This window comes from Panthera pardus, unplaced genomic scaffold (assembly GCF_024362965.1).
Source record: "Panthera pardus isolate Hobbes unplaced genomic scaffold, ASM2436296v1 HiC_scaffold_3, whole genome shotgun sequence".
In the NCBI taxonomy this organism is placed as follows: domain Eukaryota; kingdom Metazoa; phylum Chordata; class Mammalia; order Carnivora; family Felidae; genus Panthera; species Panthera pardus.
The window spans coordinates 25,443,185-25,463,955 of record NW_026526876.1 but is presented as its reverse complement, the minus strand read 5'-3'; the positions used below and the strand labels follow the sequence as shown (position 1 = coordinate 25,463,955).

The 20,771-nt window shown below is 40.3% G+C and overlaps 1 protein-coding gene across 14 annotated transcripts in view; it reads left to right on the top strand.

Moving 5' to 3' along the window:
- The window catches only part of CEP112 (centrosomal protein 112), a 462,552-nt gene that overhangs the window by 84,662 nt on the left and 357,119 nt on the right, over positions 1-20,771 (top strand). For all 14 annotated transcript variants that reach the window (XR_008418577.1, XR_008418579.1, XM_053892300.1 and 11 more), the window contains 2 exons: positions 2,751-2,869; positions 9,180-9,323. Coding sequence is in view for 12 of the 14 variants with exons in the window: in XM_053892300.1 (XP_053748275.1) it covers positions 2,751-2,869; positions 9,180-9,323 (263 nt within the window). In the remaining 2 variants the exon portion in view is untranslated. The remainder of the gene's footprint in view (positions 1-2,750; positions 2,870-9,179; positions 9,324-20,771) is intronic.

The following is a 20,771-nucleotide window of genomic DNA, read 5'->3' as shown; positions in this document are numbered from 1 at the left end:
GGCTTTGGAGAGCCCTTGAGCTGGAGCAGATGTCCTGTACATTAGGAGAAGGATTGAAAAGGACAAGACAGGGGACCTTAAGCATGGCCTTGAATTTCAGATTTAGAAGTTCCAAGCTTATCCTGTAGGTGCTGGGGAGTCAGAGAAGATTTTTGAGAGGTGAGCTTTAGAACCTCATGTTTTAGGAGGAGTAGCCTGGTAATGGTGAGTGTGACAAACAAGATGAGGCTGGTTTCTAGCCTGTTATAATAGAGGTGGCGTGGAGAGAGCGAGCGAGCGGGTGAGCAAGCGAATTATTCTACTTATCAGAAACATGGGCTCTGATCCCAGCCCTGCTGTTCGATGTCTGCTCTATGACATCCCGACGTTTCTCGGCTGTGGCTGACTCTATAAAATGGTGAGGTTGGAATCAGTAATGTATAAAGCCCCTTCCGACTCGAGGATGTTCTGCTTCCACGCTTCTGCAACTTGGCATGAGAATACTGGAATGATGGTCGGGCAGTGGGAGGCAGTGAGAGGGGAACTGAAGAAGACATTTCGGAGGATTCGGAGGATCTGGTGAACGGTGAGATAGAATCGATGCGACAGGTTTCTGTTTCCGGTTTCCATATAGAACTTGCTCTCTCCCAAACCGCCAAACCGGAGTGTATCTGAGAGGATAATGCCCTTGAAATTGAGGGTGGCAATTGTGTATATAAGTTAACTGACGAAGCAGATATTTTTAGGTTTATTTCCAGACTTAAATGTCGGTGAAGGCAATTAGACATTTGTTCAGGTTCTTTCGCCAAATATCAGCGGCTACAAAAATAGTTAAAATTTTTTTTCTAGGCTTTCGTTTCTTATGCCGATTCAAACCAGGCAATTTAAACATGCCTGAGATTTCAAAATAATATTTCCTAAGGCTTTTTGAACTGCAAACAGATCTTAGTTTTAATTTTGGAATTGTGAAGTAAAATGCTGTCGATGCTGAAGACTAACATTAGGCTAACCTGGGGTCTTTTCTTTTTCCCCTTTTGTGTTGCATGGCTGAGATCTATGTGTGAAATAAGTTTCTCTGTAAATGTTTATGAACATTTTGCTATCTTAAAGTAAGTGAAGAAGAACATGTTCGGTAAGCTAGGAAAGTAGTACATTCAAGTAAAAACACAAGTGAATTTATTTTACCCTCCAGAAGACATGAGTGTATTAAACAAACTTTCACTTAAATCAGCAACAGTATAAATCATTAAAAAATTTTTTAATGTTTATTTTTGAGAGAGAGAGAGACAGAGTGTGAGTGGGGAGGACAGAGAGAGAGGGAGACACAAAATCAAAGCAGGCTCCAAGCTCTGAGCTGTCAGCACAGAGCCCGACGCGGGGCTCGAACTCACAAACCGTGAGATCATGGCCTGAGCTGAAGTCGGATGCTTAACCGACTGAGCCACCCAGGTGCCCCATAAAGCATTTTTAATAAGAAGATAGAAATTTAGATGATTTATAAGGGAAATGTTTTATATCATTGAAAGCCTATTTTGTTTCAGTGACACAAACCTTGGCAACAATTTTAATGTATCTAGAAGCGACAGTATATTGAAATGATGAGTTCCTTCATCTAGTTATTCAGGACACATCTTTTTGAGTACTTGCCTTTGTGACAGTGTTTTGGCCTGTAGATAAAAAGTTGAAATATCCTTCTCCTTAGGAGATAGGCAAGTAAACCATTATAACATATAAAGTAATAAGTGATTTATTGGAGAAATGGATGAGGTTCCCTGGGAATAAAGAAGAGTTTCTTTCTGCCCCAGCAAGGGGAGGAATCTGGTTGGTGAATGGTTCATAAAGAGGGTGATACTCGAGGGGCACTTGGATGGCTCAGTTGGGTAAGCGTCCAACTCTTGATCTCAGGTCTTGATCTCATAGGTCGTGGGATCGAGCCCGGTGTCAGGCTCTGGGCTGACAGTGCAGAGCCTGCTTGAGAGTCTCTCTCTCCCTCTCTCTCTGCTCCTCCCCCACTTGCTCATACACACACTCTCTCTCTCTTTCACAAAATAATTAAACATTAAAAAAAGAGTAGAAGGTTATACTCAAATTAAGACTAAGGATAAGTAGGGGTTTTTCAGTAAGAAAGAGATGGGCATTCTGGGTAATAAATGATCACAGTTAGGCAGAGAATAGATGAAAGAACATGGCCTCAGGAAGGTGTGGGTAGGTTGGTGTGTTTACAATACAAGTTTAAAAATATGGAAGTGGTGAGAAATATGGCAGGAAATAGATCATGAGGAGCTGTTTTCCATATTAGAGATTTTTGGTTTTTATGTTTTAGGTGAGGGAAGTTGTAGAAAGATTTCATGTCTGAGAGTAACAGTGCTGCATTTGCACTGTAGAAAGGTCTCTTCAAAGCCACGGAGGACCCATTGGAAGGAAATGATATAGAGGCCAGCACACTGTTAAAATTGTCTAGGGAGTGAGTAGTAATGGATTCAACCAATTCTGTGGTGATAGAAACGGAGGACCCATTGGAAGGAAATGATATAGAGGCCAGCACACTGTTAAAATTGTCTAGGGAGTGAGTAGTAATGGATTCAACCAATTCTGTGGTGATAGAAATGGAGAGAAAGCGAGGAAAGAAGAAGAGATCCTTCAGAAAAGACAATTGAGAAGACTTGCAGAAAAATGGAATTATCTATTAACTGGCAAACCTTATTTTTTGTCATCAGACTCTGATGAGGTAGCTAGAATTGGTTTAACTATGTTTTCATCATTTTTGACAGTTCAGATCCTTATACGTGACTGTCAAGTTATCAGAGAGACCAAAGAAAACCAGATTACAGAGCTAAAAAAGATATGTGAACAGAGTACCGAATCTCTGAATAATGACTGGGAAAAAAAGGTAAGCTACATAAGATGGTAATGGAAAATACAAAGGTATACGCTTGAAAGTAATATATTTAATTATAAAAATATATTCACAGAATATACAGAAAAGTATGAAAAAAGAAAATGACTTAAAATTCAGGCCCAACGGTCTAGAAATAGCTACTGTTCATGTTTTGGTATATTCTAGAAGTATAATGATTTATAAAGTAGGTTTCACTTAGAAAACTTACTTTTGACTAATTCTTGAATTTCACGTTCTGAAATTTTTGTCATAGCTTATAGGTTTTAAGGAAAATTAGTAGGGAAAAAACCGCAGGATAATTTTTGGAAATTATACCTTTTTAATTTTGGATTTTGGCCATTGGATCATTTCTTTTCTGAAATTTCGGATAATACAATATTTATAGTATAAACTTATTTTTGATGTAAACAAAATTAGTAGCGGATGGGTTTTTCTTGGAGGAGCATTTAATTTAATTAAGGAAATATTCTCACATAATTTAGTAGTGCCAAGAGCAATGTAATAAAAATACTTGTTATGAACGAATCTCACATAGTCATATAGTACTTTGACTTAGGAGCCCTTGACCATTAGTTCAGATTACAATATGTGCTTACAATAAATTAGGTTACTTCTTTTGAGGTATTCCATCATAAAGATAACTCATACTGTTAACTCATATTCTCTCAATAATAGTCAGGGCTCAAAACATTTTACTGAAAGTTATCAGTGCCTTTCCAGGCAGACGCCGTTGGTCTGAAATCTGTCCTGGCAATGGTAGCTTTAGGCCGAGTCTGGGAAGTGCACTGCAGATGTATTACGATGGGGAGAATCCACTCTTTTCTAGTTTTATTTTGCCAATTTCTGTGTTTTTTCTCATTCTCACATTTTGGTTTTGTCTTTTTTCCATAAGTTTGGCATATTTTTGTGTTTGTTGCAGGTACATTGCATACAGAACAGGTGTCCTTCCTCCCTTTGTCTGAATTCCCTAGTTCCTTACTTTTCAGTTTAAATTGCCGGCTGTTAGAAGAGAAAAGCCTTCTGCGTTCTACCATGTACAAGGGTACATTTTGTTCCTTTGGCTGGATTAGCAAATCTTTCTTACAGCTACATGGTAATCAGCGGATGTGAAATCCACTGCGAACGTGATTGATGGCCTTTTTTATGAAGTATATTTGCATGTAAATCTGGGCAGATGGGAAAACGTGGTGCAAGTAAGATAGGTACCAAAAATTAATAAGGCGATGATAGGTGTACCTCATGATTTATGCAAGCATTCATTAAAAAATTATGAAGTACCTATATGGACAGGTGGTGCAAGTTTGTGCACGTGCATGTGTGTACATGCGTGTGCACGTGCGTGGTGTATGCACGTTACGTGTGGTGTGTGCACGCATGCGTGTGTGTGTGGGGTGTGTGTGCACACTCGTGCGTGTGTGCGTACTCCCTAATATCCCATTAGAGATCTCCGTTGCACATGTCTCACTCCAAGTCCATTATACAACTTCCTATTTAAGATGTCTCCTTGATCGAAATCCCATCGTTCTTCCCAAACCCCATCTTCTTCCTTTGTTGCTAAAACATCTCCTCCTGGGGGTTTTCCCTAATTCCCTGTTCCCCGTGGCATTGCTGTTTGCCCAGATGCTTAGGCTCTTCTTTCTGCCTCACCTCCACATCCAATCACTTGTCCAGTTCTGTTGTTTTGTTACTTGTTTTGTTATTCACCCTTGGTCCTTCCCTAGTTCCAGAGACTATCACCTCTTCCTAGATTTGCTGTAACCGGACTCTCTGCGCCTCTTCAGTCCACCCCCCCACAATACACCACACTGATGGTCTTTCTAACACACTGGTCCCCACCCCCCACACACCATGTTTAAATCACACCAGTTATTTCCTGGTAAGAAATTTACAGGACTCTTCATGACTGAGACTCTGGATCTTTCAAGCTTCACCTTCTGTCACAACCCTACGCTGTTTCTTGTACTTTTGGACTAGCTTCACGGAACTTTCCCAGTTATCTGATTCTAACGTGCTGTTTCTAACCTGTGCGCCTTTAAAAACATGGAGTTATGATTCACACACCATAAAATTTACCCTTTTAAAGTGTACAGTTCAGTGGTTTTCATTATATTCACAAGATTGTGTGACCATCATCACCATTTAATTTCTGTCACCCCAGAAAGAAACCCATTAGCAGTCACTTCCCATTTCCCCTCCCTCCGGCCTCTTGCAAACACTAATCCACTCTCTGTCTCTGGAATTCTGCCTATAGAAGCACATACTATGTGGTGGTTTGTGACTGCCTTCTCTCACTTACCGTACGTTTTTTAGTTTCACCATGTTGTGGCATGAATCAAGAGTTTAGTCAGCATTATGGCTGAATAATCCATTGAATGGACATACCACATTTTGATTATCCATTCATCAGTTGATAAGCATTTGAATTGATTCCATTTTTTGGATATCACGAATAATGCTGCTATGAAAATTTGTGTACAAGTTTTTGTGTGGACATATGTTTTCACCTCTCTTGGCTATTGTCTGGGGGAAGACACTGCCTGTGTTTTCTTTCACTCATACACTCATAATACTTCTGACTCCAAATGTGTGGGTTTTCTAAACATCAAGCAATTTTCTTGGACACCAACTGGTGTCCTATAATTCAATTAAATTTTGACACTATTTGCCTAGAGTTAGTTAGTGTCAGATCCTACAACATAAGGGCTAAATCCCACAAGACTTCCCCCACTTCAGATGTCAACTAAAAGTTCCAGGTTGTTACCTGTACTTCTAACCAAATGCCTATAAATAGGAGTAACACGAACCGCTCCTTGGCTTCTATGATTTGTGAGAATGGCTCACAGAACTTAGGGAAACATTACTTACATTTACCATTTTATGATAAAGGATATAATAGGAGATATTGATGAATAGCCAGATGAAAAGATTCACAGGGGTAGGTATGTGGGAAGGGGCCCAGAGTTTCCACGTCCTCCCCTGGCACACCATTCTCTGAGTACTTGTACATGTTCACCAACCTAGAATCTCTCCCAACCCCAAACTTTTGGGATTTTCAGGGAAGCCTTATTACACAGGCAGGAGCAATTGTAAACTTAATCTTCAGCCCCTCTCCCCTTCTCAGGGAATGGGGTGTGGGGCTGAAAGTTACAAGTTTCTAATCATGGCTTGATCTTCCAGGATGACCTCCATCCTGAAGAGCCCATCAAGAGTCATCTCGCTGAAACAAAACACACTCGTTTCACCTACGAAATTCTTAAAAAAAAAAATTTTTTTTAAATGTTTTTTGTTTCTGAGAGAGAGAGAGACAGAGTGTGAGTGGGGAAGGGGCAGAGAGAGAGGGAGACGCAGAATCCAAAGCAGACTCCAGGCCCTGAACTGTCAGCAGAGAGCCTGACGAGGAACTCAAACCCATGAACCGTGAGGTCATGCATGACCTGAGCTAAAGTCAGACACTCAGCCGACCAAGTCACCCGGGCACCCCTCACTTAGGAAATTCTTAAAAACATTTTTTTTAATGTTCATTTATTTTTGACAGAGAGAGAGCGAGAGAGCGAGAGAGCGAGAGAGAGAGAGAGAGAGAGAGAGAGAGAAAGCAGGGGAGAGGCAAAGAGAGAGGGAGACACAGAATCCAAAGCAGGTTCCAGGCTCTGAGCCGTCAGCACAGAACCTGACGCAGGGCTCAAACCCATGAACTGTGAGATCGTGACCTGAGCCGAAGTCAGATGCTTAACCGACTGAGCCACCCAGGCGTCCCTCACCTGGGAAGTTCTAAGGGATTTAGGAGCTCTAGCCCAGGAGCCAAGGTCAAAGACCAAATATTAGAAGAAAAGATGCTCTTAGGGCTCTTATCACTTCGGACATGACGAGGGTTTTAGCTCTATGCCCGGAACTGGGGGCGGAGACCAATATATCTATTTTCTGTTACTTCACGGGTATATACTGAGGAGTGGAATTTCTGGGTCATATGGTAATTCTGTGTTTAACATTTCAAGGAACTGCCTGACTGTTTTCCGGAGTGGCTGCGCCCATTAACCTGTGGGCTTTTACAATACTTCTCCACCTATTTACGCAGATTCCTAGTTTCTCTGGGTCCTTTCTGTCATGAGGCAACTACATGGCCAAATGTCCAGGCTAAAAAGATCGATATGTAAGCCCCTGGGAAAACCTTTTGCATCCCCTGTACCCACTGTCAAAACCCTGGCTAAAGAATGTGTGGATCCCCTGATGATCACAGGGCTCTGGTGGCATCTTGATGGCTTAAGAACCCCTAGCCAGGTCTGTCCTTTAGAGCATGACAAGTAGTATTTGCTGCTCAAACAGTTTATCCCCGAGGGGCGTGTTTTCCCTCTAAAGCCTCCCAGACCAAATTACCTAGATGCTAATTCATTGCTAGGTTTGGGAAAGCTCGCTGTGATCTGTTGTGCCTGGGACTTGGTAGATACCGATAGAATTTCTAGATGAATACTTGAGTATTAGTCATGTCCAGTCAGATAATTGGGCTAGATGCACCTGTTTGATCCTCAAACGTATCAGCCAAGTTGGAGCATACTTGTTCCTGCCAGTGTCATGTTTTCCCTTGCAGGCTCAACTGTAAATTCCCCGGATGAGATGACTCAGACTGACGTACAGATCCTCCTCTAGCTTCAACCATGTACTAGATGATGTGGATTTTTAACACTAAGTAGGCAGATGTCCTGGGCGCCCCGGGAGACCATAAACATAAAGAAACCACTACAACAGGGCCCCCCGGGTGGCTCAGTTGGTTAAGCGTCAGACTTCGGCTCAGGTCGTGATCTCCCGGTTTGTGAGTTCAAGCCCCGCATCGGGCTCTGTGCTGCTGACAGCTCGGAGCCTGGAACCTGCTTCGGATTCTGTGTCTCCCTCTCTCTCTGACCCATCCTCTGCTCTGCTCTGCTCATGCTTTGTGTCTCTCTCTCTCCCTCTCAAAAATAAATAAACATTAAAAAAAGAGAAAGAAACCACTACAATAGGAATAAAACCACAAAATCCTAAGTGACCCTTTTAGATCACTTATTAGAGTTACTACGCACATCAGTCGACAGCACCGAAACCGAGGTGCTGTGGGCTTTGCCACATTCACATGCCAGCTAAGTGACTGACTTTTGAATACCAGACCTAACGCCAGTTTAAAGCATATACTTTGGCAAAAAGTACAAATAACAACCTCCCAGGGATTTGGGGGACCACTCAAAAGTAGCCCACACTGCATATGTTGAATTGGTGGAACCCCAGGGTCTTCTTTTGTGTGGCTGTTACTGAGCCATCGTCACTTTTCCTGTTCAGCTAGAAATTAGAAAACTTCTTGGAATTAGAAAACAATTATTGCCCGCATTCTGCCTTGAATTTCCACCCTTCTCCGGGTTTTCCCTATTAGTTCAGTATCTTAAGAATCTCTGTGTCCGTGTTACATCCTTGTGTCTCCTATTCGTGAATGGGAAATCCAATCTGTCCTTTAATCTATTCTGGACTTCTCCCGCCCCATCTATTGCGTGAGCCTGGGGTTGGATGCAGGGACAGGAGTTAGATTCAGAATCTCCCTCCCATTAAGATACGTGAAGGAACCGCGCCCAGGCTGGGAGCCCAGGCTCGCAACTCGGTTTAGAAGCTATCCGCCCAACCTTGTTTTCTTTACCTTAGTTACATAGATATTTTGGAGCTTCATCTGTGTAAACGGCGGGTACCTAGTCTTTATCAAACCTGTATACTTGAGGACACGTAGTATATAGTTCTCCTTAGGGAACTCTTTCCCTATTTGATTTATAAATGCTATCTTTACCTCTACTTTTGTATAGACTACGGAATGGGTAAAAATAGTTTCTTGTTGGGGGTGAGGGTGAAGGAGAAGGCATTGTTAACCTTACTCTTATGCAAAATTTTGTGCAAATGAACTGAAAATCCTGACGGATGATGTTCCTAATCGATAACAATATTATAAACTTTTCTGTTTTCTGATTTCAGGCAAACACTAGTGTTGTGTACCTGAGGCGTTGTGCTATCTGTGTGATTTATTTACCCTTTCTACCTGAGGTGGAGAATTCCCTTTCATATTCATTTGCTCATTAAAATTTTCACTTCAGGAACGTCAAGAGAAAAATTATTTCTTAGTCACACTCTATACAATATCTTTACTGTGAATATTTATTTGTGAGTTTTACATCTTTTGTTGTTAGGTCACCAAATAAATAAAGAGAGAAATAGAGGCAAACATTTTTTTTTGAGTTGCAAACTAATCTGTTCTATAATAATGGTGAAAGAGTCAATTCTTGAATTCACTGTGTAGCTCCACAATGCCGTGGCAGAAATGGAAAAGGAGAAGTTTGATCTTCAAAAGCGGCACACGGAAAATATTCAAGAGTTGCTCGAGGACACAAATGTACGTCTGAATAAAATGGAGGGTGAATACATGGCACAGACACAGTCCACGGTGAGGCTTTTTTCCCTTTTCTTGCCATTTTTAGTAACTATCCTGTTAATCTCCATGACTCCACGCTTCCCCAACATGTGCTGTGCATAAATAAATGTGTTACAGAATTTAAAACAACATTTTACCTTCTTACTTGGTACAAAATTATATGCAACAATGGACAGTCTGTTGAAGTTTGCTGTGGGATTTTACTCTGGATTGTTCAGTGGTGCTTTTTTTTTTTTCCCACCTCCCAGAAGCCTTGACAAATCTTTTTTTCTTGTTTTTTCACTGACTTTCAGTCTAGAGATTTCAGTCTAGACTTTCAGTCTAGAGTCTATCTTTCTCTCTCTTTCTTCCTTTCTTTCTTTCTTTCTTTCTTTCTTTCTTTCTTTCTTTCTTTCTTTCTTTCTTTCTTTCTGTTTTGTTTGTTTGTTTCATTTCAACTTGACTGAGGGACCAGACAGAGATGTCATGTGGTAATCCCCAAAAGTTCCCTTCCTGAAAGGATGCCGAAGAAGGTCACCATAGTTCACAGCAGAGAGACCAGTAACTTTCTCTCAGGAAAGATGAAGGATTCCCCTCAGCAGCCTCCTCAGGGAGCACGTGGTTGCAGAAGATGGGTCTGAGAGAGTGAGTTCTTCGGCCTTTGAGAAGCTTAGCTGACTTCCTCAAATATGTAAGCCTGAAACAGGTAGGCTAATGGGTACGTGAACAGGGCTCCTCGCATCTGAAGCAAGTGTACCTCATCGGTCTTGTTCCTAATATGTGATGTGACCCCACTGAATGGGGTCTTTTGTCAGGCTGAACCCCGTTCTCATTTCCCACTGACGGCCCACCCGGGCCACCCTGGCCTTGACCCTGTACTTCCTTGAATTTAAAGGTGTGGTTGGTGCTTGAACATGAGTCAGTTATTCAGTCATATCGTGGAGACCCCTAGACCAGCTCTAGGGCCTGTCTCACAGGGCTAAAGAAATGAGAAGCAGGATCCATAGAGACTTGGAACTTAGGCGTTAGGGTCTTGGGTTCAAATCCCAGCTTCTTACTAGCTTGAGTGCCTTGTCAATTTTTCCAGTGTTAATTTTCCTCATCTGCTGGAAAGGATAACAGTAGTACAGTGTAATACATATTGTTGGAAATTTTAAATAAATTAATATACATAAGTTATGTAATAAGTACTCAACAGTTAATTTTTTAATGTTATCTTTGAAAATGTAACATGTAAGAATAATAAGAGAGACATATAAATGAGAAAATAATTAAGTCAAGAAGTTAATCAACATTTGTTTGAAGATGGCAGGTTGAAGATCATGTTGGCCTCTATCCCTGCCCACAAAAATGATAGTAAAGGGATAAAGAAAAAGGCATAAACCCAGAAGGACAAAGAGCATTTGACAGTAATACAGTTTTTGGAGTTGGGAGGTTGTAGGTGAAACTGACCTAGCCAGTTCAAGAAAGCAGAACCCTCAGTCAGCACTGAAGAAATGTACAAGCAAACTGGGTGACACCATGGGTCTTCTAGATGTGCAGGGCTTGTCAGCATCAGTCCCTGCTGGAATAGGAGGGTCAGGTGGTGCTTCAGTACCTTGGATTCCTAGAAAGTTTGTTTAAGCAGCTAGATGTTGACTCTGTCTGAGTGATGGACACGAGTGGATTTATTATACTATCCCTTTTACTTTTGTATATGTTTGAAATGTCCCATAATGAAACTTTTTTGATGGTAAAATTAACAACCCAAACCGACCAGATCTTCCTGTCCCTCTTCCACCCACTTCATGGAGCGTGGGGGGGATATTAACGGAAGACATGAGTTATTTTCTAAAGGGATTTTTTTTCTTTTTTTCTTTTTTTTTTTGGGGGGGGGGACTTTGTATTTATTTTGAGAGTGAGTGAGCAAGAGTGAGGGAGGGGCAGAGAGAGAGTGAGAGAATCTCAAGCCCTGTTAGACCATATTAGACCAGAACAGATAAGGAACCCCTACAACTCAACAACAACGGTTTCTGGTGCCCTTTCTGCTGAGGCTCACCCTCTCCTCCCTATTTAAAGCATAATAAGTCCAAGAGACATATTTAGACCCTTATAAAAACATGGCAGGCATTATACTGGGTCCTGGAGCCATAGTGATGACCAGAACGTCTTTGCTCACAGTTTTGTGGGCGTGACAGCCAATCAATGACTATAAACGTCCAGTGGTGGTCAGTGCTCTGATGAAAAAGAAGTCAATGGAAGACATGCATCTTCCCCCATAAATAGGGCTGATTTGTCCTCAAGATGGTGGGAATTGGTTGTTGGGATAAAAGAAATTTCAGATATTGTAGTGGCTTGTGACCCTCCAGTGGGTACAGTTTATAAAGAGGAGGTCTGAGGTATTAAAATTTTATGGTAGGGAACAATTAAAAGAAAAATATATAAAGAGTCTTAATTAAGGGGGCAATAATTAGAAGGAAAAAAAGGTTGAGCAACACTGGTGTGAGGGGAGAGTGTGGAGGAGGGTGCTACCATAGGTAAGGAGGTAATGGAAAGCCGTTCTGAAGGTGGGGCATTTACACAGAGACCTCAGGAAGTGTGGGACGGAGCCATGTGATAATCTGGGAACAGCATTTCAGGCAGAAGGAACAGCCAGTGCAAAGATCCTAACACTGGGATGTGTTGGGCAAGTTCGGAGGACAGCAAGGGGGCAGTGCAGACCAAAGCACTGGGAGCAGAAGGGGGGGTGGTAGGAAACAAGTTAGGGGACAAATCAGAGAAAGCTGTGTAGACCATTGTGATGGATTCTTTTTTTTTTTTTTTTCTAAATAGCTTTACTGAGGTATAATTTATATTTTACAAAATTATCTTGAAGTGTACAATTCAGTGAACTTTTAGTATATATGTATTGAATTTTTAATGGGTTGAGCACTTGGAAGTGATTCCATCTGACTGATATTTTAAATGTGTCTCTCTGGTCCTGTGCAGAGAAAAAAGTGTGAGGGGCCAAGGATGGGAGCAGGGAGACTGATTAGGAAGCTATTATTGTAGCCCAGGTAAGAGAGGGGCTGGCTTGGGCATGAGTATCAGCCAGCAAATGATGATGCTGTTCAGCGCAATGCGGAAGGCTGGCTGGACGTGGATCACGGTTTTGGGGGTAAAAAAAATATGAAGAATTTATTTTCTGGGGTGCCCGGTGGCTCAGTTGGTTAAAGCGTCCGACTTCAGCTCGGGTCATGATCTCACAGTTCATGGGTTTGAGCCCGGGTCAGGTTCTGTGCCGACAGCTCAGAGCCCGGACGGAGCCTGCTTCAGATTCTGTGTCTCCCTCTGTCTCTGCCCCTCCCCTGCTCATGCTCTGTTTTGCTCTCTCTCAAAAATAAACAAACATTTTTTTAAAAAAGAATTTATTTTCTGGATAATCAGCACGATGATGTATTTAAAGTCATGAACAACAATCAAATTTGTATCTGAAGATACATTTTTGTCATCTCAAAATCCTAAATTTTTGCAAACATGAGTTAAACATATTAAGCAATTCTAAAGTTGCAAGCTGTGAAACATACTGATTGCCTACAATGTTGACTGCGTAGTTATATTTCATTAATTAATATAAAAGCAGTGTCTTTCACAGTGGAATTTTTAATCTTCATGCACTTGGGATGTAAAGGAAAATGATGCTTTCGAGCCAGGTGGTCATGGTCAGCGAAACTTCATTCTATTTTTAATGAAAATTGAAGTTAAAAATTAGCATTCAGCCCTTGTCAGTAGGTAACAGTAAATATAGAGTAAAATGGACAGAGTCTGTCAGCAGGGTTGGATTTAAGAATCATCAAAACTAGACAAATCTTGCTAAGCAGCTCCTGATTTAATAATTAAATAGGCTAGAGTTCAAGGCATGGCTAAAGATGAAAGACAGGACTGTCACTGAGAATTAGTTCCTCTGTTTTGTTGTTCTTTTGGGCTTCTTTCTTTCTTTCTTTCTTTCTTTCTTTCTTTCTTTCTTTCTTTTTTTTTGTTGATTTGTTTCCATGCCATTTTTTGTAAGCAGATACTTGTATAGATTATTAGACTTATGTTCTTTGGTATTGGCGGGGATTTTCTTATGTGAGATTTGTAATTAAAACATGTAAACACTGAATTTTTAAGACAATACATTAGAACTCATAAATCTGAAAACCATGGCAAAATGCTTAGATGCTTGGGGAAGTGACAGTGGTAAAATACAAGGCTTGATTCATATCAGCACTGAGACACACACGAGAAGTCTGTGGATGGCTTTATTGAGGTTTTAGTCTCTCTTAGAGGAGTTCTTTACCTTTTTCTGTATCACGGATCTTGCTGGCAACCTTGTGAAGTCTGCATAATCCTTCTCAGAATAAGATTTTTACGTTTAAGGGGCGCCTGGGTGGCTCAGTCGGTTAAGCGTCCGACTTCAGCTCAGGTCACGATCTTGCGGTCTGCGAGTTCGAGCCCCGCGTCGGGCTCTGGGCTGATGGCTCAGAGCCTGGCGCCTGCTTCCGATTCTGTTTCTCCCTCTCTCTCTGCCCCTCCCCCGTTCATGCTGTGTCTCTCTCTGTCTCAAAAATAAATAAACGTTAAAAAAAAAAAATTAAAAAAAAAAGATTTTTACGTTTAATAAAACAGGTCACAAAGAGAGGCAATTTTTTGAGTTACAGTTATCATAATAGTAATAATAAAGTCATGATAAAGTAATATATATATGTTTCCAAACTAATGGAATACATATCAAGATTTAGCAGTGGGCCTAATAACTGTGGTAACTTGTGAGTAATAATGAGGATAAACAGTATTTAGTGATTATCCAAAACTATGATGGACTATACAACCATCTGTGATTTCTGTTAGCCGTAGGTATTGCTAAATACTGCCCTGGTTTGTTGACTCTATTCAGTTGAAGGGTGATGCGGAAGGTCAGGGTAGTGAAAATTAAGATGAGATTTTCTTTTCCATTCTGGTTTCCTGACACTGTGAATTGTGCTCACCGACCTGGATCAAGGTTGAGAGACCCAACCGTAAAGAGTATCAAAGGGCCTCAGACACTTGAGATATTCTGTTGGCCGTGATTACCTGTTGTTAGTAGGGACATGTGGTAATTCATGGGGCAACCTGTGTCCTCTCTGAGGTCACTGGAATTTGTCATTTTGTGGTCACCACCACCATTTCTTCTTCCAGCCTCATAGTTATAAAGAAACCCCCAGATAGCACCAGTTCATCATTTTGAATTAAATAACCATTTAAAAAAAAGGAAGACTTTATTTTTTAGAATAGTATTAGGTTTACAGAAGATTTGACAAGGTCGTCCACAGTTTCCATATACCCCACACCCAATTTCCTTCACTAACATCTTCCATGATTTTGGCCTGCTTGTTACAAATGAATCAGTACCGATCCACCATAATTAACGAGAGACCATAGATTATTCAGTTTTCCTTAATTTTTACGTGACGTTGTTTCTTATCCAGGATATCGCATTACATTTAGTTGTTACTTCTCCCTAGTTTCCTCTTGGCTGTGACAGTTTCTCAGACTTAACTTGCTTCTCATGATCTCAACAGTTTTGAGGAATGGGGGGCAGGCATGTTGTAGGATGCTCCTCTATTGGATTTTGTCTCATGTTTTTCTCACGATTAGACTGGGGTTATGGGTTGAGGCCGTAGGATCCCACAGGTACACTTATTCTCATCGCATCGTTATCAGTGGCACATGGTATTAATGACCTACCACTTTGGCTATTAATTTTGATCACCTGGCTGAGGGAGTGTTTGTTAGGGTTTTCACCATAAAGTTACTTCCCACCTTTCCGTACTGTCCTCTTTGGAAGAAAGTTACTTACGCTTCACAAGTAGGGAGTTATGTTCTCATTACTTGAGGGTGGGATATCTATATAAATTGTTTGAAGCTTTTCTGCATGAGAGATTTGTCTCTTCTCCCTTATTTATACATTTATTGAATCATTTATTTGTATCAGTGTGGACTTGTGGACATTATTTATTTTATACTCTGGGTTATAGTCCAGTATTCCTATATTTTATTTTGTTGCTGATATTATTCCAGCTTTGGCCATTGAGAGATCTTTCAGTGGGCTCCTGTGCCCCTTTGACATACCCCCATTAATGTGGATTCCATGGAGAAGGTATTAGAAACCATGATCTGTGTGCTGGGTGTGCTCATTACTGCTGGGGTGTCATTTCTTTTATACCCTTTTACCTGACAGAGGAAGGGAGTATATGTGCATGTGCTGATCTGTGAATATATGCATTTCTATAAACATTTCCATATGTAATCAACCGTATCTTTATTAAGCTAAGCATCATTTCTTACTGATGTCTGTAACTCTAATCCATTACCACATGGATTATCCTAGCCTTTTCCCCTTGTGTACCTGTAAATTCTCAATCCAGCAGTGGAAGCATGGCTTCCACCATCCTCCTCGTTGTTAATTGTTCAATTCCAGTGTGCATGTGTACCTCTCTCAGAGTGTACCCCTATGGGAACCAACTTTGGGTACAGTGCTTATGAGCAGTTACTTTTTGCTTTTGGTCTTACAGACTCCACTCATTTCAAAATTGCTTAGACCATCACCTTTCCCCCCATCCCTTCGATGAGGTTTTTTCATATATTTGTAATGTAACTAGATTCTCTTGTCACAGTCTGCATTTCTTCCTGAGATTTCCCCAAATTCCCAAATGATTTTTTTAATTTGCGTAAAATAAGGTTCATTCTTCGTACTTTAAAATTCCATGTGCTTTGACAAATGTATCTTCTCATGTATGCATCATTGTAGTATCGTACATAATATTTTCACTGTTCTAAAAATCACCTGTGCTTCACTCTGTTTGTCCCTACTCCTCTCCCTAAAATCCCTGGCAACCCCTGATCTTTCTTACTGTTTGTATAGTTTGTCATTTTCAAAATGTCATGTAATTGGAATCAGTATGTATCCTTTTCAGACCGATTTCTTTCATTAAGCAGTTGTACCTTTGGGGCACCTGGGTGGCTCAGTCGGTTAGACCTCTGACTTCAGCTCAGGTCATCTCACAGTTTGTGAGTTCGAGCCACATGTCGGGCTCTGTGCTGACAGCTCAGAGCCTGGAGCCTGCTTCAGATTCTGTGTCTCTCTCGTTCTCTACCCCTCCCCCACTCATTCATTTTCTCTCTCTCTCTCTCTCTCTCCCAAAAATAAGTAAACATTAAAATAAAAAGCAATTGTACCTTTCAGGGTTCTTCATGTGTTTTTGTGGCTTAAAAGCTCATTTCTCTTTATTGCTGAATAACATTCAATTATATGGATGTACCATAGCTTGTTTATCCACTTGTCTATTGAAAGATATCTTGGTTATGTCCAGTTTTTGGCAATGATGAATAGAGCTGTTATAAACATTCACTTCATAGGGTTTTGCAGGGACATAGTTTTCAAATCAGTTGTGACTCAAATCAATTGCAGCTTTACCACAGGAAGTTTAAGCAGAATAAATCAGTGCTTATATGTACCACAAAATATTTATGAAAGTGTTCATGGCAACATTATTTTTCATAGCCAGACACTGAAAACGACCCATCAGTAAAATGGATAAATTATTTTAGGTATATTCACACAAAGGAAAACTATATATAACAACGAAAAAGTTTTAATTACTGTTGTGCCCCATGACATAGATGAATCTCTCAGACATACAATATGCATGATGAAGCCTGACCCAAAAGAGTAACCTATGATTCCATCCATAGGATGTTTAACAACAGCCAAAATTAATTTTTTTCTGATGGAAGTCAGAGTAGTGGTTGCCTTTCTGGAGAGGATGAGCAATAAGGCTTCAGAGTGGCTGGTAATGTTTACGTTTGCAGTGGCTCGTGGGTGTTTTCAATTTGTAAAGTTATTAAAATGTATGCTTAGGGTTTGTACATCTTCTTGTCATATTTCACTAAGATTATGAAATAGGATAAAATATGTCACTCTTTTTGCCACAGGAGTTGAACTTTAGCTTCTAAATAGTTGCTGAGTTGCCAACCCTTTCTAATTTTTAGCTCCTATAAGATTTCAAATGTTTGTGGGTAAAGGTCCAACATCTGTATTTCTAGCCCTTATTTCTCATTCTGTCAGTTGCATAACTGATCCTAACGCATAATTTGTTGAAAATCACGTCTTTATTTCCTACCAAAGTAATATTCTTTCTTTTAATTTCTTTTAATTCCTAATGTGCTATACTTCTTTTAATTCCTAATTTTCTTTTAATTCTTTTAATTCCTAATGTGCTATACTTCTCCTGGCATATTAGATTTTGAACCTGGAAGATTTATGATTCTTGCCACATGTTACCTCCTTTACTTGATATTTCGCTTAATCATACTGTTTACTTCTCTGAAAAATTTCTTGGATCTTCTCTCGTCCCTTCTGTTTCCACAGCTACCACTTGAGTTCAGGCCATTGTTGCCTCATTCCAGGACCCTTCTAGTAACCTGCTAGTTGCTGTCCCTATCTCCTCTTGTTCTGTATCTCACAAATGCAGTTTGTCCCATTTACCCATGATCAAGAACTTTAATTACTAATCTAATGCCTATTATAAGTTCTTCGTATAAGCCATGCCCATTCAGGAACTCCAGCGTTGTCTTCCGAATGCCACATTTGAGTTCACGATGTGGGAGGATATTCTCTGCATACATGGTAATCTGTTTGTCATTATGTATACCGTTATTTGTTCCTTCCTTCATCCTGTTGTTCCCTACCCCGAATTTCCCTCCACACTGCCTGTCACAGCCTGCAAAGTATGATCTGACATCAACATCTCTTTTCCTGAATAACTTTTTACCCCATTTTGAGGCTTCTGTTATTTTGTATCCCTTTAGTTCTTTGTATTCAGTTTAAAAAAGATTACGTCGGGGCGCCTGGGTGGCTCAGTTGGTTAAGCATCCGACTTCGGCTCAGGTCATGATCTCATGGTCTGTGAGTTCGAGCCCCGCGTCGGGCTCTGTGCTGACAGCTCAGAGCCTGGAGCCTGTTTCAGATTCTGTGTCTCCCTCTCTCTGCCCCTCCCCTGTTCATGCTCTGTCTCTCTCTGTCTCAAAAATAAATAAACGTTAAAAAAAAAATTTAAAAAAAAAGTTTATGTTGTGTAAATATTATTGTCTTAAGCTATTTCATATACGCCTGTATGCTTTCTCATAAATTTATTTTATTTACTCTGTGTCTATTTTGTGTAAGACACCATGAGTGTTAGGAAAATGCTTTAAAAATAGATGATGAAAATAAAATAATAATAAATTAAAAATAATAAAATGAATAACTGTCTTACTGTGCAGGGGTATGTATGGGTGAATCTATTGGCATTTATTATTCTACAGTCACTGTAAGACTTCTTATGCTGTTGTTCTTTTCCTGAATTGACCTCGGTCCTAATTTGCTTCCTGTGAATATGGGTGTATGTGATTTTTCACAGAGCCCTGATTTTCCTGCTTATTCTTCATGCCAGATTGGGTTCAGAGATGCTGTCGTCACAACCTGTGCATATGCTATTGTTGAACCAAGCAACAGATTATCCACTTACTTTGGATAACTATGTTCTGATGATATTTTCTATGATCTCCAGCCTTGGGTCATCCTTTCTTGGAGTATTCTTGCATTTATATTTGATCATCATTTAATTTAGCAGACCTTCCTTATATATTTTGACTCATGTAACAAATTCATCATAGATTTTTAAATTTCAGTATCTGGGCCATCTGCATATTGATTTCTGGTTTTTATCCTCTTGATTCTAACTTTTGACATACCTTATATTTTCTTCTTTTAAGTTTTTTAATGTCTATTTATTTTTGAGAGAGAGCGAGACACAGAGCATGAGTTGGGGAGGGGCAGAGATAGAGAGGGAGACACAGAATCTGAAGCAGGCTCCAGGCTCTGAGCTGTCAGTGCAGAGCCTGACCTGGGGCTAGAACTCACGAGCTGTGAGACCATGACCTGAGCCGAAGTCGGACACTTAACCTACTGAGCTACCCAGGCACCTCCATGCCTTGTGTTTTCTGATTGAATGCTAGACATTGTGTGTGAATGATAATAAATGATCTGGATGATGTTATCTTCTTCCAGAGAGGCACCACCCTAACCTCCAAGAAGGATCTTGTGTGGAGACAACTTTCCTTGATCCATTCAGTGACCAAAATGGCTCAAGGCAGGGTTGCAGTCCTTGGTCTACCTTTGATTCACCCCAACTCCTAGTGTGGCCTTCTACACAGTTTCAAATGAAAGCCTCTGACGTTACCAGGGGCCTTCCTCCTTGAATAATCTACAGTTTTTTCACTCCTCAGTGATACTGCTGAAAAGTCTAGTCTGCTTTTCAGAATCTTTTCCCTTGGTCTCATGGGCATCTGTCCTGTAAATGTTAGAAATTTGGCAAATTCCTCGAGGAGAAAACTTCCTGTGTGGAGTCCCTTCTTCTGTGAACCTTTTCTCTCAGGGATCTTGATTCTTCAAGTCCTGGCTGCCTAGGCCTGCTCTAATTGCCATGCCTCATCCTCAGGAATGCCGCAGCTTGCAGAATGTTGACTGGTCTCTCTACGGTTTCTGTCTCTGGCCCCCTTAAATCCCAGCTGCCTTGGAAGTTCTCGAATGCCTTCAAATTGCTTTTTTCTTGGTGTCTTTTGGTTTTTTCACTTGTTCTCAGTGCAAGTGTGATCTTTTATTGCAACCTACTCCTTCACAGCCAGAGAGAGAAGTTTTTCTCTCTTAGGGTTTACTAAGACAGGGTTTCATTTCCGTTTCTAGTATATCTGGTCTCTTTTTGGTAATTTCCAAGAGAAGGAGGAATAAAAATCATTTTTAGGCTACCATTTAAAACTGGAAGGCCAAGGATGTATTCTTTTCTTTGTTTCTTCCAGTCAATCGATATTTAGGAAACAAGGAGATTAGAGTATACATTGGAAAATGATCTTCTGAAAGGAATTCCCAAAGCAGAGGGATCATTAATAAAGAGGCAGAATGAATAGGATCCATGGAGAAGAAATCTGAGCATCTGATATGTGTCAGGCTCTGAGCTAGGAATTGTATGTATTTTCTATATACCATATCTTCATACCATGTTTTTACGTTAGTTGTAATTGTTTTCATTTCTCAAATTTAGAACCTATTGTTTCCAAAATTTAAATTATATATCTAAGTTTGTATTATAATGAAGAAAGGATGGAACGAATAGACAGTGTTGGGGTTGTACTATTATTTAATGTTTCAACTCTATTTTGAATGTTTATCTCAGGATGAGTATAAAAGAACTAATTGGAATATCATCCTAACCTTTTCTAATTGCTCACACTTACTGGAAGGTTAATTGTTAAAATGAAAATCAATTGTCCCTTCAGCTAATGGCTGCCTAATTTTAGATAAAGTCCCTAGTCATAAATACCTTGATCTAGTTTTATAAAGGTGAGAAACTCAAAATGACTTAGGCATCAAGTAGTAGGGAAATGATTTAATTATGTGATGATTTT